We start from the raw sequence: 19,232 nt of genomic DNA on the forward strand, positions 1-19,232 counted from the left end.
GGTCTAGCAGCGCGCATTTCCGCTTCCGGTAAGGGCCGGCCGGAAGTGACGCGCAGCGGCGGCGGCGGAGGGTCGCGGCGGGTGAGGGTGATTTTTTTGGGGGGAAAAGGGGTGGTTTTGGGGGTTGGGGGGCGGCTGGGGGGAGCTTTTGGGGTGGGGGGGCGGTTTGTGGGCTGGGAGGGTCGAGGGGGGGTGTTGGGGTGCAGGGGGTGGGGTGGGGGGGCGGTTTTGGGGGGGTTTAGGGGTGAGGGAGGTGGGTTTGGGGTGGGGGGGTCAGTTATGGAGCGGGGGGTTCTGGGGGGGCTCTTGGGGTGCAGGAGGTGGGTTTGGGGGCTGGGGGGGCTCTTAGGGGCGCAGGAGGTAGTTTTGGGGTGGGGGGGTCAGTTATGGGGGGCTTTTGGGGGTGCAGGAGGCGGTTTTGGGGTGAGGGGTCAGTTTTGGGGGGCTGGGGGGCTCTTGGGGTGCAGGAGGTGGGTTTGGGGGTGTTATGGCGGCTGGGGGGTTATGGGTGGGCTCTTGGGGGGTGCAGGAGGCGGTGGGGGGAGGTTTTTGGGGGTTATGGGGCGCTCTTAGGGGTGCAGGAGGCAGTTTTGGGGTGGGGGGTCAGTTATGGGGGTGTTATGGGCTGGGAGGGTCGAGGGGGGCTCTTGGGGTGCAGGGGGTGGGTTTGTGGGGGGCGGTTTTTGGGGGGGTTGTGGGGGGCTTTTAGGGGTGAAGGAGGCGGTTTTGGGTTTGGAGGTCAGTTATGGGGGTGGGGGGTATGGGGGGGCTCTTGGGGTGCAGGAGGTAGTTTTGGGGTGGGGGGTCAGTTATGGGGCGTGGCTGGGGGGCTTTTGGGTGGGTGCAGGAGGCAGTCTTGGGGTGCAGGAGGTGGGTTTGGGGGGGTTATGGCGGCTGGGGGGGCTCTTGGGGTGCAGGAGGTGGTGGGGGGTTGGTTTTGGGGGGTTATGGGGCACTCTTAGGGGTGCAGGAGGCAGTTTTGGGGTGGGGGGGTCAGTTATGGGGGTGTTACGGGGCTGGGGGTTATGGGGGGCTCTTGGGGAGCAGGGGGTGGGTTTGTGGGGGGGAGGTGGGGGGTTTAGGGGTGAAGGAGGTGGGTTTGGGGGTGGGGGGTCAGTTATGGGCAGTGGGGGGGCTTTTGGGGTGCAGGAGGGGTTTGGGGGTGTTAAGGGGGCTCTTAGGGGTGCAGGAGGTGGATTTGGGGTGGGGGGTCAGTTAAGGGCTGGGGAGGTTATGGGGGGGCTTTGGGTGCAGAAGGCAGTGGGGGGTGGTTTTGGGGGTTATGGGCGCTTTTAGGGTGTGCAGGAGGTGGGTTTGGGGGGCTGGGGGGTTATGGGGCAGGTGTTTTGGGGGGCTCTTAGGGGTGCAGGAGCAGTTTTGGGGTGGGGGGGTCAGTTATGGGGGTGTTATGGGGGCTGGAGGGGGTTATGGGGGGGCTTTTGGGGTGCAGGGGGTGTTTGGGGGCTGGGAGGTGGTTTGGGGGGGCAGTTATGGGGTCTGGGGGGCTCTTGGGGTGTAGGAGGCAGGTCTGGGGTGGGGGGGGGCAGTTATGGGGGGCTGGGGGGTCATGGGGGCTCTTAGGGGTGCAAGAGGCAGTTGGGGGTTATGGTGGCAGCGGGGGGGTCTCAGGGGTGCTGAGGGCAGTTTTTGCGGTGCTGGGGGGGTTGGGGGGGCTTTTAGGGGTGCAGGAGGCGGTTTGGGGGGGCTGGAGGCAGTTTTGGGGTGGGGGGGCCATTATGGGGGTTGGGGGGTTATGGAGGGGCTGGGGGGCAGGAGGTGTGTTGGGGTGGGGGGGGCAGTTATGGGGGGGTGTAGGGTGCAGGAGGGGGTTTGGGGGGCAGTTATGGGGTGGGGGGGTCAGTTATGGGGGGGCTGGGGGGTTATGGGGGGCTCTTAGGGGTGCGAGGAGGAGTTTGGGGGGTTATGGGGCAGCTGGGGGGGTCTCAGAGGTGCAGGAGGCAGTTTTTGGGGTGCTGGGGGGTGTGTGGGGGCTTTTAGGGGTGCAGGGTGCAGTTTTTGGGGGGTTGGGGGCTTTTAGGGGTGAGGGGGTGGTTAGGGGGTTATGGGCAGCGGGGGGGTCCTCAGGGGTGCAGGAGCAGTTTTTGTGGAGTGCTGTGGTGGGGGTTGGGGGCTTTTATGGGTGCTGGGGGCGGTTTGGGGGGGCTGGAGGCAGTTTTGGGGGGGCATTGTGTGGGAGTGGTGTTATGGGGGGCTGGGGGGCAGTTGGGGACCCCTGGGGCGGGTGTGGGGCCTTTAGGGCCCAAAGGGGTAATTAGATCTGGAGGGAGTAATTACTTGGGGGGGGTTAATACTTCTGGAGGGGATTAATTGGTGGGGGGGGGGTATTACTTCTAAGAAGATTAATTACTGGGTGGGGGGGTGTAATTCTGGAGGGGGATTAAATTACTTCTGGAGGGGGTTAATTAGTCCTGGGGGGTTAATTAGTTTTGGAGGGGATTAATTATTTTGGCAGATTTAATTACTTCTAGAGAAGGGATAATTATTTCTGGAGGGGTGTTCGTTATTTCTGGGGGGTTAATTATTTTCTGGAGAGGAATTAATTGGCTGTGGAGGGGGTTAATTATCTTTGGAGTGATGGTCATTGCTTCTGGAGGGGATTAATGAGTTCTGGAGCTGTATGGATTAATGAGTTCTGGAGCATGGTTAATTAATGGGGGGGTTAATTATTTTGGGGGTGTTTGGGGGGTTAATTACTTCTGGAGAGGGGGCTAATTATTTCTGGAGGGGGGCTAATTACTTCTGGAGTATGTTAATTATTTGTGGAAGGGGGTTAATTATTGCTGGGGGGTTAATTATTTGTGGAGGAGGGTTAATTACTTGTGGAGTGTTAATTACTTTGTGGGTAATTACTTCTAGAAGGGAGTTAATTACTTCTGCACAAGGGTTAATTATTTTGGGGGTTAATTATTTTGGGGGGTTTATTTGGGGCGTTAATTACTTCTGGATGGGGGCTAATTACTTCGGGGGGGGTAATTATTTCTGGGGGTTTAATTACTTTAGGAGAGGGGTTAATTATTTCTGGCAAGGATTAATTACTTCTGGAGGGGGGTTAATAATTTGGGGAGGGTTATTTGGGGGGTTAATTACTTCTGATGGAGTTAATTCTGAGGGGGTTAATTATTTTGGGGGGATAATTCTGGGGGGGTTAATTACTTCTGAAGAGAGTTAATTTGAAGGGGGTTTAATTACTTATGGAGAAGGCTTAATTACTGCTGTAAGGGAGTTAATTTAGGGGTTAATTACTCCTGGAGGGGGGTTAATTACTGCTGGAGGGGGTTAATTACTTCTGGAGGGGGGTTAATTAGGGCAGTATTTTTTTTCTGGAGGGGAGTTAATTACTTCTGGAGAGGGGTTAATTGTGGAGGAGAATTAATTACTTTGTGGGGGTTAATTATTTTGGGGGGGTATTTTAGGGGGGTTAATTACTTCTGGAGGGGGGTTAATTACTTCTGGAAGGGGGTTTAATTCTGGTGGGAGGGGGTAATTATTTCTGGAGAAGGTTAATTATTTCTGGAGGACCGTTAATTACTGGCGGGGGGGTGTGTGTTAATTTTTTTCTGGAGAGGATTATTTTTTTCTGGAGGGGGGTTAATTACTCCTGGAGGGAGTTAATTACTTTTGGAGAGGGGCTAATTACTTCTGGAGGAGGATTAATTATTTTGTGGGGGTTAATTATTTTGGGGGGGGGTTAATTACTTCTGGAGGGGAGTTAATTATCTTGGAGGGGGGTAATTACTTCTGGAGAGAGATTAATTATTTCTGGAGGGGGGTTAATTGCCTCGGGGGGGGGGTTAATTGTTTCTGGAGAGAGTTAATTATTTGTGGAGGGGGATTAATTACTTCTGGAGGGGGGTAATTACCTCTGGAGGGAATTAATTACTTTGGGGGGGTAATTACTTCTGGAGGGGAGTTAATTACTTGTGGGGGGGGCAATTCTGGGGGGTAATTACTTCAGGAAGGTAATTATTTCTGGAGAAGATTAATTATTTCAGGGGGTAATTATTTCTGGAGTAGAGTTAATTATTTGGGGGGATTAATTACTTCTGAGAGGGTTAATTATTCTGGAGGGGGTTAATTACTTCTGAGGATTAATTATTTTGGAGGGGGGGTTAATTATTTCTGAGGGCGTTAATTACTTTGGAGGGGTTTAATTACTTCTGAGGAGGTTAATTATTTCTGAGGGGGGTTAATTACTTCTGATGGGGTTAATTATTTTGGAGAGGGGGTTAATTGTGATGGGGTTAATTATTTTGGGGGGGTTAATTGTTTTGGAGGGGGGTTTAATTACTTCTGAGGGGTTAATTATTTTGGAGAGGGGGTTAATTACTTCTGAGGGGGTTAATTATTTTGGAGGGGGGATTAATTACTTCTGAGGGTTAATTATTTTGAAGGGGGGTTAATTCTGAGGAGGTTAGTTATTTCTGAAGGGGTTAATTATTTTGAAGGGGGGTTAATTACTTCTGATGGGGTTAATTATTTTGGAGAGGGGGTTAATTCTGAGGAGGTTAGTTATTTCTGAAGGGGTTAATTATTTTGGAGAGGGGGTTAATTACTTCTGAGGGGGTTAATTATTTTGGAGGGGGGGTTAATTACTTGTGAGGGGGTGAATTATTTTGGAGGGGGGGTTAATTACTTCTGAGGGGGTTAATTATTTTGGAGAGGGGGTTAATTACTTCTGAGGGGGTTAATTATTTTGGAGGGGGGGTTAATTACTTCTGATGGGGTTAATTATTTTGGAGGGGGGTTTAATTACTTGTGAGGGGGTGAATTATTTTGGAGGGGGGGTTAATTACTTGTGAGGGGGTGAATTATTTTGGAGGGGGGGTTAATTACTTGTGAGGGGGTGAATTATTTTGGAGGGGGGGTTAATTACTTCTGAGGGGGTTAATTATTTTTGAAGGGGTTAATTATTTTGGAGGGGGGTTAATTAGTTCTGATGGGGTTAATTGTTTTGGAGAGGGGATTAATTACTTCTGATGGGGTTAATTATTTTAGAGGGGGGGTTAATTACTTCTGAGGGGGTTAATTATTTTTGAAGGGGTTAATTATTTTGGAGGGGGGTTAATTAGTTCTGATGGGGTTAATTGTTTTGGAGAGGGGATTAATTACTTCTGAGAGGGTTAATTATTTTGGAGGGGGGTTTAATTACTTCTGAGGGGGTTAATTATTTTGGAGAGGGGGTTAATTACTTCTGAGGGGGTTAATTATTTTGGAGGGGGGGTTAATTACTTGTGAGGGGGTGAATTATTTTGGAAGGGGGGTTAATTACTTCTGGAGAGGGGTTAATTACTTGTGGGGGGGCTAATTGGTGGGGGTGTGCCCCAGCCATGGGGGAGCTGAGCGACCTGGACCGGCAGATCGAGCAGCTGCGCCGCTGCGAGTTGATCAAGGAGAGCGAAGTCAAGGCCCTCTGCGCCAAAGCCCGGTAATTAATCCCTTCCCTGGGGGGTAATTAACACCCCTAGGGGTTAATTAGATCCCTCTAGAGGTTAATTAGTTCTTCTTGGGGGTAATTATTGTGCGCCCCCTCCCCCCCCCCTCCCTTTTGTTTCATTCTCAGGGAGATTTTGGTGGAGGAGAGCAACGTCCAGCGGGTCGATTCCCCCGTCACTGTAAGTTGGGGGGCTTGGGGGGGGGGTTGGGGGGCTCGGGGGGGGGTTGTGGGGGGTCCAGGGGGGCAGATCTGGGGGGCATTTGGGGGTTTTGAGGGGCTCTGGGGGGCAGATATGGGGGGGTGGGGGGGTGGGGGACAGAGGCTCTATGGGACAGATATGGGAGATGGGGGGCAGTGGGGGGTTTTGGGGGGCGGTTGGGGGGCTTTGGGGGGTTTGGGGTGTTGGGGGGGTCCAGGGGGGCAGATATGGGGGGCAGTTGGGGGGGCTCTGGGGGGCAGATATGTGGGGGTGGGGGACAGAGGCTCTATGGGGCACATATGGGAGGTGGGGGGGGTTGGGGGGGTTTGGAGGGTAGTGGGGGGTTTTAGGGAGCAGATAAGGGGGGCTGGGGGGTTTGGGGGGGTCAGTGGGGGGTCTGGGGGGGTGGATGTGTGGGGGTGGGGGGCAGAGGGTCTATGGGGCAGATACGGGAGGTGGGGGGGGCTCTGGGGGGCAGATATGTCGGGATGGAGGGGTGGGGGACAGAGACTCTATGGGGCAGATATGGGAGGTGGGGGGGCAGTGGGGGGTTTTGGGGGGCAGTGGGGGGTCCTGGGGGGTACTTGGGGGTCTGGGGGGGTGGCACTTGGGGGCCTCTGACCCCCAGTTTTACCTGCCCCCCCCCCCCCCCCCCCCCCCCCCCCCAAGGTGTGTGGTGACATCCACGGGCAGTTCTATGACCTCAAGGAGCTCTTCAGGGTGAGCTGCCCCCTAAGTGCCCCCCCCCCCAGACCCCTAAGTGCCCCCCAAGTGCTTCCTGACAGCCCCCCAACCACCCTCCGTGCCCCCCAACCCCCCTATAACTGCCCCCCCTCTGTCCCCCAACTGCGCCCCTAACCACATCCCCAACCCCCAACTGCCCCCTAAGTGCCCCCTGTGCCCCCCAACCACCCCCTAAGTGCCCCCTGACTACTTCTTCATGCCCCCTTTTTGCCCCCCAAGTACCCCCCCCTTTTCATGGCCCCTTATTGCCCCCCAAATGCCCCCTAAGTGCCCCCTGTGACCCCCAGCCACCCCCCAAGTGCCCCCCACCACTTTTTCATGGCCCTTTACTGCCCCCCAACTGCCCCCTAAGTGCGCCCTGTGTCCCCCAGCCACTCCCTAAGTGCCCCCCAACCACTTCTTCGTGCCCCCTTTTTGCCCCCCCAAGTGCACCCCCCACTTTTTCATGCCCCCTTATTGCCCCTAACTTCCACCTAAGTGCCCCCTTACTGCCCCCCAACTATTCCTCAGCTGCACCCCAGCCACCCTCTAAGTGCCTCTTGTGCCCCCCAATCACTTTTTCATGCCCCTTTATTGCCCCCCAACTGCCCTGTGCCCCTTTATTGCCCCCCACCTGCCCCCTAAGCACCCCCCTGTGCCCCCCCCAGGTCGGGGGGGACGTCCCTGAGACCAACTACCTGTTCATGGGGGACTTCGTGGATCGGGGCTTCTACAGCGTCGAGACCTTTCTGCTGCTCTTGGCCCTCAAGGTGGGGGTCTGGGGAGGCACCCAAGTGTCTGGGGGGGCACCCATGGGGGCACTCAGGTGTTGGGGGGGACCCTGACATACAGGGGGGGGGACTGGAGGGGGGGACTTGGGTGTCTGGGAATGGGGAGGGCACCCATGGGGGCACCCAGGTATTTGGGGGGGACCCATGGGGGGACTCAGATATTTGGGGGGGGATGCAGGAGTTGGGGGGGGCACCTATGGGGACCCCAGAGGTTTGGGGAGGGACCCAGATGTCCAAAGAGGGACCCATGGAGGGACCCAGAGGTCCATGGGGGGACCTTGATGTCTGGGGGGGGCCTGAGGGGGCACCCAGGCATCTGGGGGAGGGGGGGGGAACCCCCATGGGGGGGACCCAGGTGTCCAGGTGGGGACCCATGGAGGGGCCCCAGGCTTGGGGGTGGCCCATGGGAGACCCCCCAGGCTTTTGGGGGGCCCCCAGGCATCTCGGGGAGGCACCCAGGCATCCAAGTAGGGACCCAGGGGGGCCCCCAGGATCTGGGGGGGGCCCATGGGAGACCCCCAGGCACTTGGGGAACACCCAAGTGTGGGTGTGTAGGTGGGGACCCGGGGGGGCACCCAGGCTCAGGGTGGGGGGGGCCCAGGCATCCAGGCAGCGACCCAGGGAGGGACCCCAGGGTCTGTGGGGGGCCCCCCAGGTGTCCAGGTGGGGACCTATGGAGGGCACCCAGGCTCTAGGGGGGGCCTATGGGAGGCCCCCAGGCATCTAGTCAGGGACCTATAGGGTCCCCAGATCTGTGGGGGGCCCCCAGGCATCCAGGCAGAGACCCATGGAGGGCACCCAGGCATTGGGGGGGGCCCATGGCAAGACCCCCCAGGCATTTGGGGGGCCCCCAGGCATCTCGGGGGGCCACCCAGCTGGCCAGGCAGGGACCCATGGGAGGCTCACAGGCTCTGTGGGGAGTCCCCAGGCATCTCGGGGGGGGGGGGGGGGGGGGGGGGGGGGCAGGTGTCCAAGTGGGGACCCATGGGGGGCACCCAGGCATTTGGGGGGCCTCCAGGTGTCCAAGTGGACACCCTTGAGGAGCATCCAGGCTCTGGGGGGGGGGGGCACCCACGCATCAGGCAGGGACCTATTGGGGTCCCCCAGGCATTTTGGGGGACCCTCAGGTGTGCAGGTGGGGACCCAGGGGGGCACCCAGGCATTGGGGGGGCCCATGGGAGGCCCCAAGCATTTAGGAAACACTCAGGTGTCCAGGCAGGGACCCATGGGAGACCCTCAGGCTGTGGGGGGGCCCAGGGAGAGACCCCCAGGCATTTCGGGAGCTCCCAGGTGTCCAGGTGGGGACCCATGGGGGGCACCCAGTCTCTGGGGGGGGCGCCCCTGGCATCCAGGCAGGGACCCATGGGGCCACCCAGGCACTGGGGGGACCCATGGAGGGCACCCAGGCGTTGGGGGGCCCCCAGCTGTCCAGGTGGGGACCCTTGAGAGGTCCCCAGGCTTGGGGGGGGGGGGGGGCCCCCCAGGCATCCAGGCAGGTAGCTATAGGCTCCCCAGGATCTTCAGGGAGCCCCCAAGCATCCGGGGCGGGCCCCCCAGGAATCCGGCGGAGGGGGGGGTTACCCAGTCCTCTGCCCACGGCAGGTCCGATACCCCGACCGCATCACGCTGATCCGGGGGAACCACGAGAGCCGGCAGATCACGCAGGTGTACGGCTTCTACGACGAGTGCCTGCGCAAATACGGCTCCGTCACCGTCTGGCGCTACTGCACCGAGATCTTCGACTACCTCAGCCTCTCCGCCATCATTGACGGCAAGGTTGGCGCGCCCCGCGCACGCCAAGCACACGCTAAGGGCACGCCAGGGTGCAGGGAGGAAGCGGAGGCTGGTGGGCGAGGGGGTTGCGGCAGCAGCTTCGCTCTCTGGAGCCTTGTTATTGTCGTGGACGGCACAGTGAGGGCGCTGGGATACGTGAGAACATGTTAAGGACACGTTAAGGTCATGCTAAGTACATGTGAGGTGGTGGGGAGAGCCTCAGGGCTGCACAGGAGGGGCTGTGCCATTGGCTTCGCTTTTTTCAGTGTCATCGTCATTGTGAATGGTGCCACAAGGGCGCTGGGATATCTTAGAACATGTTAAGGACATGCTAAGATCATGCTAAGTACATGGGAGAGGATGGGGAGAGGCCTTGGGCTGCGCTGGGGGTGGCTGTGCCAGTGGCTTTGCTTTTCTCAGCATCATTGTCATCATGGATGGTGCCACAAGGGTGCTGGGATAAGTTAGAACATGCTAAGGACACATTAAGGACATGCTAAGGTCGTGCTAAGCACATGTGAGGGAGTGAGGAGAGCTTCAGGGCTGCACTGGAGGGGACTGTGCCATTGGCTTTGCTTTTTTCAGTATCATTGTCATCGTGGATGGTGCCATGAGGGTGCTGGGATATGTTAGAACATGCTAAGGACACGTTAAGGACATGTAAGGACACGTTAAGAACATGCTAAGCACACGTGGAGGAGTAGGAACGTCTATTTGGAGGGGCTGTGCCTGCGGCTTTGCTCTCTGCAGCTTTGTTATTGTCGTGGATGGCACGAGGGTGCTGGGTACGTTAGAACATGCTAAGGACATGTTAAGGACACACTAAGGTCAAGCTTAAGTACATGTGAGGGGGTGGGGAGAGGCCCAGGGCTGCGCTGGGGGGGCTGTGCCAGTGGCTTTGCATTTCTCAGCGTCATTGGCATCACAGATGATGCCACAAGTGTGCTGGGATACGTTAGAACATGCTAAGGACACGTTAAGGACATGTACAGAGATGCTAAGGACATGCTGAGAACATGCTAAGGATACGCTAAGCACAAGTGCAGGGGTAGGAAGCTCTGTTGGGGGGGGCTGTGCCTGTGGCTTTGCTCTCTGCAGCCTTGTTACTGTTGTGGACGGCACAACGAGGGTGCTGGGATACATTAGAACATGCTAAGGACATGTTAAGGACACTCTAAGGTCAAGCTTAGTACATGTGAGGGGGTGGGGAGAGCCCTTGGGCTGCACTGGAGGGGGCTGTTGTGGCAGCTTTGCTTTTCTCAGCATCATTGGCACCATGGATGGTGCCAAGAGGGTGCTGGGATATGTTAGAACATGTTTAGGACATGTTAAGGACACGCTAAGGTCATGCTAAACACATGTGAGGAGGTGGGGAGGCCCCTGGGGCTGCATGTTGGGGCGTGGTGCTGGCAGTTTTGTTCTCCGCAGCCTCATCGCTATCGTTGGCAGCACGATGAGGCTGCTGATATATGTTAGGACACACTAAGCACACGTTAAGGTTATATTAGGACATGTTAAGGACATGCTAAGCACATGTGGAGGTGGGAGGAGGCCCCTGGGGTTGGTTTTAGAGGGGCTGTGGGGGGTGGGAGGGGGTGTGTGCCTTGTTCCCCCTGGGGTGCTTCCAATATTGGGGGGGGGCCATGTGGTCACACACACCTCCCACATGCTAAGCACACGCGTGTCCCTGCAGATCTTCTGCGTGCACGGGGGCCTCTCACCCTCCATCCAGACGCTCGACCAGATCCGCACCATCGACCGCAAGCAGGAGGTGCCCCACGACGGCCCCATGTGTGACCTCCTCTGGTCCGACCCCGAGGGTAGGTCCCGCACACACGTGTCGGGGCGTGTCGGGGCACGTCCCGCCCACTGGGACGGGGTGAGGCCATCCCTATCCCGTGTTACATCCTTGTGTCATGCCCCGTGGCCTCCCTACTGCCATTGGGGTGGGTCTGTCACTCGAGGTGACGCGTGTGACATGCGTGTGCATTGTGTGTTGTGACGTGGAGGTGGTGGGCTGGGGGGCGTGGCTCTAGCTGGCACACGTGTGATTCCCCGGCGTGGTCCATGTGAGACGTGTGTGACCCCACAGCCCCATCAGGCTGCCCCACGTGATGTATGTGGACACATACGACACACATGTGGGTCACGTGTTCTCCCAACAGTTCCTGTGGGGCTCCAGGTGACACGCGTCTGACCCCCCCAGCCATGCCAGGCTGCTGCACGTGACACACGTGTAACCCAGTGGCCTCATTGGGCTGCTCTGCGTGATGTGTGTGGGCACGTGACACATGTATGGGTCACATGTGGGCCCGTGTGACGCACATATGGGTCACGTGACACGTATGGGGCACATGTGGGCGTGCATGACACATGGGGCACCTGTGGGGGTGAGCTGTATGGTCATGTGGGCACGCATGACATGCATGGGTCACGTGTGGGTGCCTGTAACACACGTATGGGTCACGTGACACATATGGGTCACATGGGGGTGTGCACAGCACATGTGGGTTAAGTGGGAGTGTGTGTGACACATGTATGGGTCACGTGTGGGTCACGTGGGCACATGTGACACATGTATGGGGCACATATGGCTACATGACACATGTATGGGGCATGTGTGGGCACACACGATGCTCATGTGGGACACGTGTGGGCACGCCTGACACATATGGGTTGTGGGGGTGTGTGAGACACATGTATGGGTCACCTGTGGGCACGTAACACGTATGGGTCATGTGTGGATGCATGTGTGACATGGGTCACGTGTGGCCACATGTCACATGTGACATGTATGGGTCACATGTGGGCACATGACACATGTATGGGTCATATGTGGGTGCATGTGACATACGTGTGGGTCACATGTGACACGAGGTCACGTGTGGGTGCGTGTGACATATGGGGAATGTGTGACGTGTATGGGTCATGTGTGGGCACATAATATGTATAGGTCATATGTGGACATAACATGTATGGGGCACGCATGGGTGTACGTGACACTTATGGGTCAAGTTTGGGTGTGTGTGACACGTACGGGTCTCGTGTGGGCATGTGTGATGCATATGGGTCACGTCCACATATATGGGTCACATGTGACACACGTATGGGTCACGTGGGTGCGTGTGACATACATGTGGGTCACACGTGGGCACACGACACATGTATGGGGCACATGTGGGCATGTGACATGCATACAGGTCACGTGTGGGTGCATGTGACACACGGGTCACGTGTGGGTGCATGTGACACACATATGGGTTACACGTGGGCATGTGTGACACACGTGTGTGTCACATGTTCCTACATAGCCACTCTGGGCTGACCCACGTGGCTTTGGGACATGCGTGTGACCCCCCAGCCATGCTGTTCCACGTCACGTGTGGACACGTGTCACACGCATGTATCATGCGTCCCCACCCTCAACCCCTGATCTGCCCCATGTGCCTCGATACGCCCCGTGTGCGCCCTTACACATGTACACACACACCTCCTCTCCGTGGGAAGCCCCGCCCCGCCCGGTGACACGCGTGTGGCGTGTCGGCAGACACGACGGGCTGGGGCGTGTCCCCGCGGGGGGCCGGGTACCTGTTCGGCAGCGACGTGGTGGCCCAGTTCAACGCCTCCAACGACATCGACATGATCTGCCGCGCCCACCAGCTCGTCATGGAGGGCTACAAGTGGCACTTCAATGAGACCGTTCTCACCGTCTGGTCCGCCCCCAACTACTGCTACAGGTCAGCCACATGCGAAGAACATGCTAAGCACACGCTAAGTGTGCGTGAGGGGAGGAGGCGGGGATTGGGGGCATGGTGGGGGGCTGCTCGTGGCGCTGGAAAGGGAGCGTCCGCTTTGGTTGGTTTGGGGTTGATGGGGGGTCTTGACATGCTGAGGACATGCTAAGAACACGTTAAGAACCTCCTAAGTACACGCCAAGCAGATGTGAGGGAAGGAGGCGGGAATTGGGAGCACGGTTGGGAGCTGCTGGTGGCACTGGGAAGGGAGCGTCTGGTTGGTTTGGGTTTGATGGGGGGTCTTGACACGCTAAGGACATGTTAAGAACATGTTAAGAACACATTAAGGACACACTAAGCAGATGTGAGGGGAGGAGGCGGGGATTGGGGGCACAGTGGAGGGCTGCTGGTGGCGCTGGGAAGGGAGCGTCTGCTTCGTCTGGTTGGCTTGGGGTTGATGGGGGGTCTTGACATGCTAAGGACATGCTAAGAACACATTAAGCTGTGGGGGAGTGAGGGGCCAAGGGACACGGGGTGGGGGGACACTGGTGTGAGGCGACGCATGAATAGTACTATCTTTATGATGGGCTTGACCACCAGTTGCTGCTACATGTGAGTCAACATGTTAAAAACACACTAAGTACATGTTAAGATGAGATGGGACACATGATGGGGGGAAACGGGGTGGGAGGAGCTGAGTGGGCCCCAAATGACGCTTGAATGGGCCCGTCTTTGTCGTGGGGTTGGGCACCAACTGCTGCTGCAGGTGAGCTGACACGCTAAGCACACGCTAACAACATGCTATGGACTCGCTAGGACACGTAACGAGTGGACACGGGGCAGGGGGACACTCAAAGGGGGCTCCCGGGGACACTTGAAGGGGACCGTCCCCACCCCAGGGTTGGCTTGAGGCCCCTTCCCCGGGCATGTCACCACACACACGCCAAGCACACGCTAAGCACAGGCTAAGCACACGCTCTGCCCCACAGGTGCGGGAACGTGGCGGCCATCTTGGAGCTGGACGAGCACCTGCAGAAGGAATTTATCATCTTCGAGGCGGCGCCGCAGGAGACGCGGGGGATCCCCTCCAAGAAGCCGGTGGCCGACTACTTCCTGTGACACCCCCACACCCCCCGTCCTCCCCGCCCGTGTCCCCAACGGGTCACCCGTGTCCCCTGGGGCCACCCCGGGGAGTCCCGCGGGGCCACCGTGTCCCCGGGGAGACGTGGGGTGTCCCCTCCAAGATGGCGGCAGCTGGCGGGGGCAGCCAGGGAGGTTCGGGGATGTTGCGCTGTTCCTTGTCCCCCGGGCCACTGCGGTGTCACCCGTGTCCCCTGGGGACACCTAGAGCCACCCCCCACCCCACCCCCCATGTGGCCTTGTCCCCCCTTGGGGTCACCCTGGTCCCCTACACGTGACCCTTGGGTACGTCACATGACCCTTGGACACACCACGTGAGCTTTGAGGACACCCCCGTGACCCCTGAGGACAGTGTGACCTTTGGGGACACCCCCGTGACCCTCGGGGACACCCTGTGAGACGTTTGGGGACACCCCCGTGACCCTTGGGGCCCTCCCTGCTGTCCCCCCAACACCCCACCCCCCCCACACACACCCCAGGGTGGCCCTTCCCTCCCCACGCGCGTTTTGGGGTAAAAACGGGGATTTTTTTCGATGCCGTTTCTGCTCCTTTTAGATAAAAAAATGTCAAAACCCCCCTGAAGTATTGTAAAATATGGGGGGGGGGTCACTATAGGGGACATGGGGGGGCTATAGGGGACACAGGTTGGGGGGGTCTGTAGGGGACAGGTGAGGCTATAGGGGACGTGGAAGGGGGGTCACAGGTCACATGGGGTGTAGGGGACCCTATAGGAGACACGTAGGGGGTGGGAGGCTACAGGGGACCCCCATGCACAGGCCCCGCCCCCCCGGAGCCGCGTCCTGACCTGGAGCTGCAGGGCTGCCTGCCTGAGCTCGGGGATTCCCCATGAGCCTCTGGGGCTGGACTGAACATGGCTGACTTCCCATCAACCCCTGGGGTTGACCCAAGATGGCTGCCCTCTCAGGATCCCCTGGGGCTGACCCAGCATGGCCACTTTCCCATGATTCTTGGGGGCTGACCCAACATGGCTGCTCTCCCATGAGCCTCTAGGGGTGACCCAACATGGCCAACATCCCATGATTCTTTGGGGCTGGCCCAACATGGCCACCCTCCCATGATCCCCCAGAGCTGACCCAACATAGCCAACATCCCATGATTCCCTGCGACTGACCTAATGTGGCAACTCTCCCATGATTCTCTGGGGTTAACCAACATGGCCTCTCCCACAATCCCCTGGGCTGATGCAACATGGCCGCTCTCCCATGAGTCTCTTGGGTTGACCCAACATGGCGGCTTTCCCATGATCCCTTGGGGCTGACCCAACATGGTGACTTTCCCATGATCCCCTGGGGCTGACCCAACATGGCTGCCCTCCCATGATCCTCTAGGGCTGACCCAACATGGCCACTCTCCCATGATCCCCTGGGGCTGACCCAACATGGCCACCTTCCCATGAGCCTCTAGGGGTCACCCAATATGGTGAGTTTCCCATGATTCTCTGGGGCTGACCCAACATGGCAACTTTCCCATGATCCCCCGGGGCTGACCCAACAGGGACACCTTCCCATGATCCCCTGGGGCTGACCCAACATGGCCACCTTCCCATGATCCTCTAGGGCTGACCCAACTTGGCCACCTTCCCATGATCCCCCGGGGCCAATCCAACACAGCCACTCTCCCATGATCCCCTGGGGCTGACCCAACATGGCCACCCCCCCATGATCCTCTAGAGCTGACCCAACATGGCCACTCTCCCATGATCCCCTGGGGCTGACCCAACATGGCCGCCCTCACCCCCGAAGCCGCCTCGCCGCCACGTGCCCGGGCCGTGACGTCACTACCGGGAGCGGGGGTGGGGGGTGGGGGGGGGAGTGTTGCGCGCGCGCGCGCTCCGTCCTCCCCCGGAGCCGCAGCGGATTGGTCGGGGTGAGGGAGGGGGCGGAGCCTCCTGCGTTACGTTTCCCGCCGCGCCCCGCCCCCTTCCCCAAGCGCCGCCCCTCACGGCGGGCCGGGGGGGGCGTGTCCGGCCGCCACGCGCCGCCCGCCGCCATCTTCCCCCCCCACCTCCTCCTCCTCCCGCCTCTCGCCCGCCCCCCGAACTCTCGCGAGATCTCTGGACGCGCCCGCAGGGGGGCGTGGGGGGTGTGTGAGTGTGTTGTAACCTCGCGAGATTTCCCCCCTCCGCCCGCCGCGCCGAAGTCTCGCGAGATCCCGCCCGGCCACGCCCCCTCGGCCGGCAGCGCGCGCGGCGGCGGCCGCCGCCATTTTGCCGCTGGCTCCGGCGCGGCGGACTCCATTTCCCGTGAGCCCCCCGGGCGGCGGCGGGGAGGGGGGGGGAGCGGGAGGGGGGGGGTCGGCGGAGCGAGGAGGAGGAGGAGGAGGAGGAAGAGGAGGGGGAGGAGGAGGAGGAGAAGGGGGGGGGAAGGGAAAGGAAAGGGGGAGACGGCGGCGGGGCCGGGGGAGGGGAGAGGGGGGGGCGGCGGCCATTTTGCGGCGGCGGATGGCGGCGGCTCCGCGGCGGGGCTGAGGCCGGCGGAGGCGGAGCGGGAGGCGCCTCCCCGGGTCCCTCCGCCCGCCCTCCCCCCGCTCCCTCCCTCCTCCCCCGGTGAGGTGCCGGGGCTGCGGCGGGAACGGCCGGGAGCGATCGGTAACGGGAGAGCGGCGACCCCCCCCCCCCCCCCCCCCCTTCTCGCCACCTTCCTTCCCCTCCCCCTCCTCCGGGAAAGGGCGGGAAGGGGGGGAGGGGCCGGTGTGGGGTGCGGGATCCCGGTGTGGGGTGAGGGACCCCGGTGTGGGGCACCCCCAAGGGCCCCGGTGTGGGGTGAGGGGTCCGTGTGGGGGTTTTGGGGTTCCCGGTGTGGGGTGAGGGACCCCCCCCCTTCCCCCGTCCCTCTAATGTGGGGCACCCCGAGGGTCCGGCTGTGGGGGTTTGGGGACCCCGGTGTGGGGTGAGGGTGCCGGTGTGGGGCACCCCGAGGGTGCTGGTTTTGGGGGGGGATCTCCATGTGGGGCACCCCCAAGGATCCTGCTGGGGGGGGGGGCGGGGCACCCATAGGGTGGTTTTGTGGGGTGAGGGATCTCCATGTGGGGGGGCACCCTAAGGAGGTTGCTGTGGGGCTTGGGGACCCCTCTATGGGGTGAGGGATGCCCCCCATGGGGCAGGGGAACTGGGTGAGGGGTGAGGGACCCCCAATGTGGGGCACCCTGAGGGTCCCGCTGTGGGGTTGAGGGACCGCAGAGTGGGTTTTGGGGTCCCTGTGGGGGTGAGGGACCCCCCCATGCAGGACACCCAGAGGGTCCTGTTTTGGGGTGAGGGACCTCCACACAAGGCACCCATAGGGGCACCCTGAGGGTCCTGCTGTGGGGTTGGGGGACCCCCAAGTGGACTTTGGGGTCCCTGTGGGGGTGAGGGACCCCCCCCCATGCAGGACACCCAGAGGGTCCTGTTTTGGGGCACCCTGAGGGTCCCACCGTGGGGCCTGGGGACCCCCAAGTGGGTTTTGGGGACCCTGTGGGGGTGAGGGACCCCCAATGTGGGCCACCCCAAAGTGGGGCACCCTGAGGGTCCTGCTCTGGGGCTTGAGAACCCTGTGCCGGTGAGGGACCCACTCCCCCCCCCATGCAGGACACCCAGAGGGTCCCGTTTTGGGGTGAAGGATCCCCACACGGGGCACCCTGAGGATCTCACTGTGGGACTTGGGGTCCCCCAAGTGGGTTTTGGGGTCCCTGTGGGGGTGAGGGACCCCCCCATGCAGGACACCCAGAGGGTCCTGTTTTGGTGCACCCATAGGGGCACCCTGAGGGTCCCACCGTGGGGCTTAGGGACCCCCCAATTGGGACACACCCCCCCCACCCCCCCCATCACAGGTCAAAGTTCAGAGGGCACCTGGGGTCAGGGGTGGGGGAAGGGGGTCTCTCCCCCATTTGGGGGAGGGCAGCACCCATGGGTGGGGGTCAGCACCCATGGGTGGGGGCTCACCCACCCACCCCCCATCCCCTTTCCCGCTCCCCAGGAACGCCCCCCCCCCCGCGCCACCGACACCGTGGAAGTGGAGTGTGAGGAGGAGGAGGAGGGCCCCGCGCACACAGGTGGGGTGACAGCACCCATGGGTGCTATGGGGGGGGTGGGGGCCAGCACCCATGGGTGTCCCCCTCACCCCCACCCCTTTTTCCCCACCCTGCAGGCGGCTCGGCGGAGCGCAGGCTGGGCCGCCCGGGCGCCCAGGAGCTGGACGAGGGCTCGGCCCGGCGGCCGCCGGCGCAGGATGAGGCCCCCCCTTCCCAGCATGCCCTGGGGCAGGCGGGTGGCCCCGGGGCCCCCCCCCGCCCCCCACCCCGCCCCCACCCACCGCTGCACCCCCAGGTGAGGGGATGGGGGAGGGGCAGGGGGGACACGGGACTCCCCTAAACCTCCCCATAGGCCCGGGAATTGGCGGGGCGGGGGGGGCTCAGCACCCCCAAAGTGACCCCCCCCAACCTCTATAACCCCCCAAAGTGACCCCCAAACCTCTGTGACCCCCCCAGAGTGACCCCCCCAATCTCTATAACCCCCCAAAGTGACCCCCAAATCTCTGTGACCCCCAGAGTGACCCCCCCAAACCTCTGTGACCCCCCCAGAGTGACCCCCCCAAACCTCTGACCCCCCCAGAGTGACTCCCCCAAACCTCTGTGACCCCCCAGAGTGACCCCCCAACCTCTATAACCCCTCAAAGTGACCCCCAACCTCTATAACCCCCCAGAGTGACCCCCCAAATCTCTATAACCCCCAAAGTGACCCCCTCAACCTCTGTAACCCCCCCAAAGTGACCCCCCAAACCTCTAGAACCCACCTACAGCCCCAGAGCCCCCCCCCAGATTCCCCCACACCCCCCATAGGCCCCCTCAGGTTTCCGGTGACCCCCCCCAAATTTCAGCTGTAGCTCCCCCCTTCCTATAGATCCCTCAAACTCCCCCCCCGCCCCCCCATCCCCATAGGCCCCCCCCAACTTCCTCCTGTCCCCCCAGACCCCCCCCCAAGACACATCTGTGCCCCCCAATTCATCCGTGCCCCATTATAACCCCCCCAAACTTACCGGTGTCACCCCCAACTCCCCATAGACACCCCCAAGACTCACCCCCACCCCAGTAGACCCCCCCCCAAGAGTCACCTGCAGCCCCATAGACACCCCCAAACTAATTTCTGTCCCCCCAAACTCCCCATAGATGCCCCAAGACTCACCCCCATCCCCCACAGACCCCCCCAAACTCCCCATAGGTGCTCCAAGACTCACCTGCACCCCCCATAGACACCCCCAAACTCACCTCCGTCCCCCCAACTCCCCATAGACCCGCCCAAGATACCAGCACCCCTACAGCCCCCCAAACTCATCCCTGCCCCCCCAAACCTACCCCTGCCTCCTTATAGCCCCCCCAAGATTCTCCTTTTCTCCCTATAATCCCCCCAAAACCTCATCTAC

The 19,232-nt window shown here is 60.5% G+C and overlaps 2 protein-coding genes across 2 annotated transcripts in view; both read left to right on the forward strand.

Moving 5' to 3' along the window:
* The first annotated feature begins 38 nt into the window (after positions 1 to 38).
* On the forward strand, positions 39 to 14,390 carry PPP4C (protein phosphatase 4 catalytic subunit). Its single transcript, XM_074857451.1, has 9 exons — positions 39 to 81; positions 5,347 to 5,446; positions 5,582 to 5,633; positions 6,324 to 6,374; positions 7,046 to 7,147; positions 8,771 to 8,944; positions 10,635 to 10,761; positions 12,489 to 12,678; positions 13,665 to 14,390. Exons 2-9 carry the CDS (start codon positions 5,349 to 5,351, stop codon positions 13,792 to 13,794), a joined length of 924 nt encoding a protein of 307 aa, XP_074713552.1. The 5' UTR covers positions 39 to 81; positions 5,347 to 5,348; the 3' UTR covers positions 13,795 to 14,390.
* Positions 14,391 to 16,206: 1,816 nt separating this feature from the next.
* The window catches only part of SRCAP (Snf2 related CREBBP activator protein), a 49,022-nt gene continuing 45,996 nt past the window's right edge, over positions 16,207 to 19,232 (forward strand). Inside the window, 3 exon segments of the mRNA XM_074857453.1 lie at positions 16,207 to 16,423; positions 17,790 to 17,865; positions 17,961 to 18,139. The gene's annotated coding sequence lies outside the window, so the exon portion shown is untranslated.

Source organism: Strix uralensis, unplaced genomic scaffold (genome assembly GCF_047716275.1).
Source record: "Strix uralensis isolate ZFMK-TIS-50842 unplaced genomic scaffold, bStrUra1 scaffold_215, whole genome shotgun sequence".
Taxonomy (NCBI): domain Eukaryota; kingdom Metazoa; phylum Chordata; class Aves; order Strigiformes; family Strigidae; genus Strix; species Strix uralensis.

What these genes read in the sequence shown, in the direction of transcription:
- PPP4C (XM_074857451.1), top strand. Translation starts at nt 5,349, where the DNA reads ATGGGGGAGCTGAGCGACCTGGACCGGCAGATCGAGCAGCTGCGCCGC. An exon ending in TGCTGCTCTTGGCCCTCAAG is followed by an intron (nt 7,148 to 8,770) that starts GTGGGGGTCTGG and finishes TGCCCACGGCAG; the next exon opens with GTCCGATACCCCGACCGCAT. An exon ending in CCGCCATCATTGACGGCAAG is followed by an intron (nt 8,945 to 10,634) that starts GTTGGCGCGCCC and finishes GTGTCCCTGCAG; the next exon opens with ATCTTCTGCGTGCACGGGGG.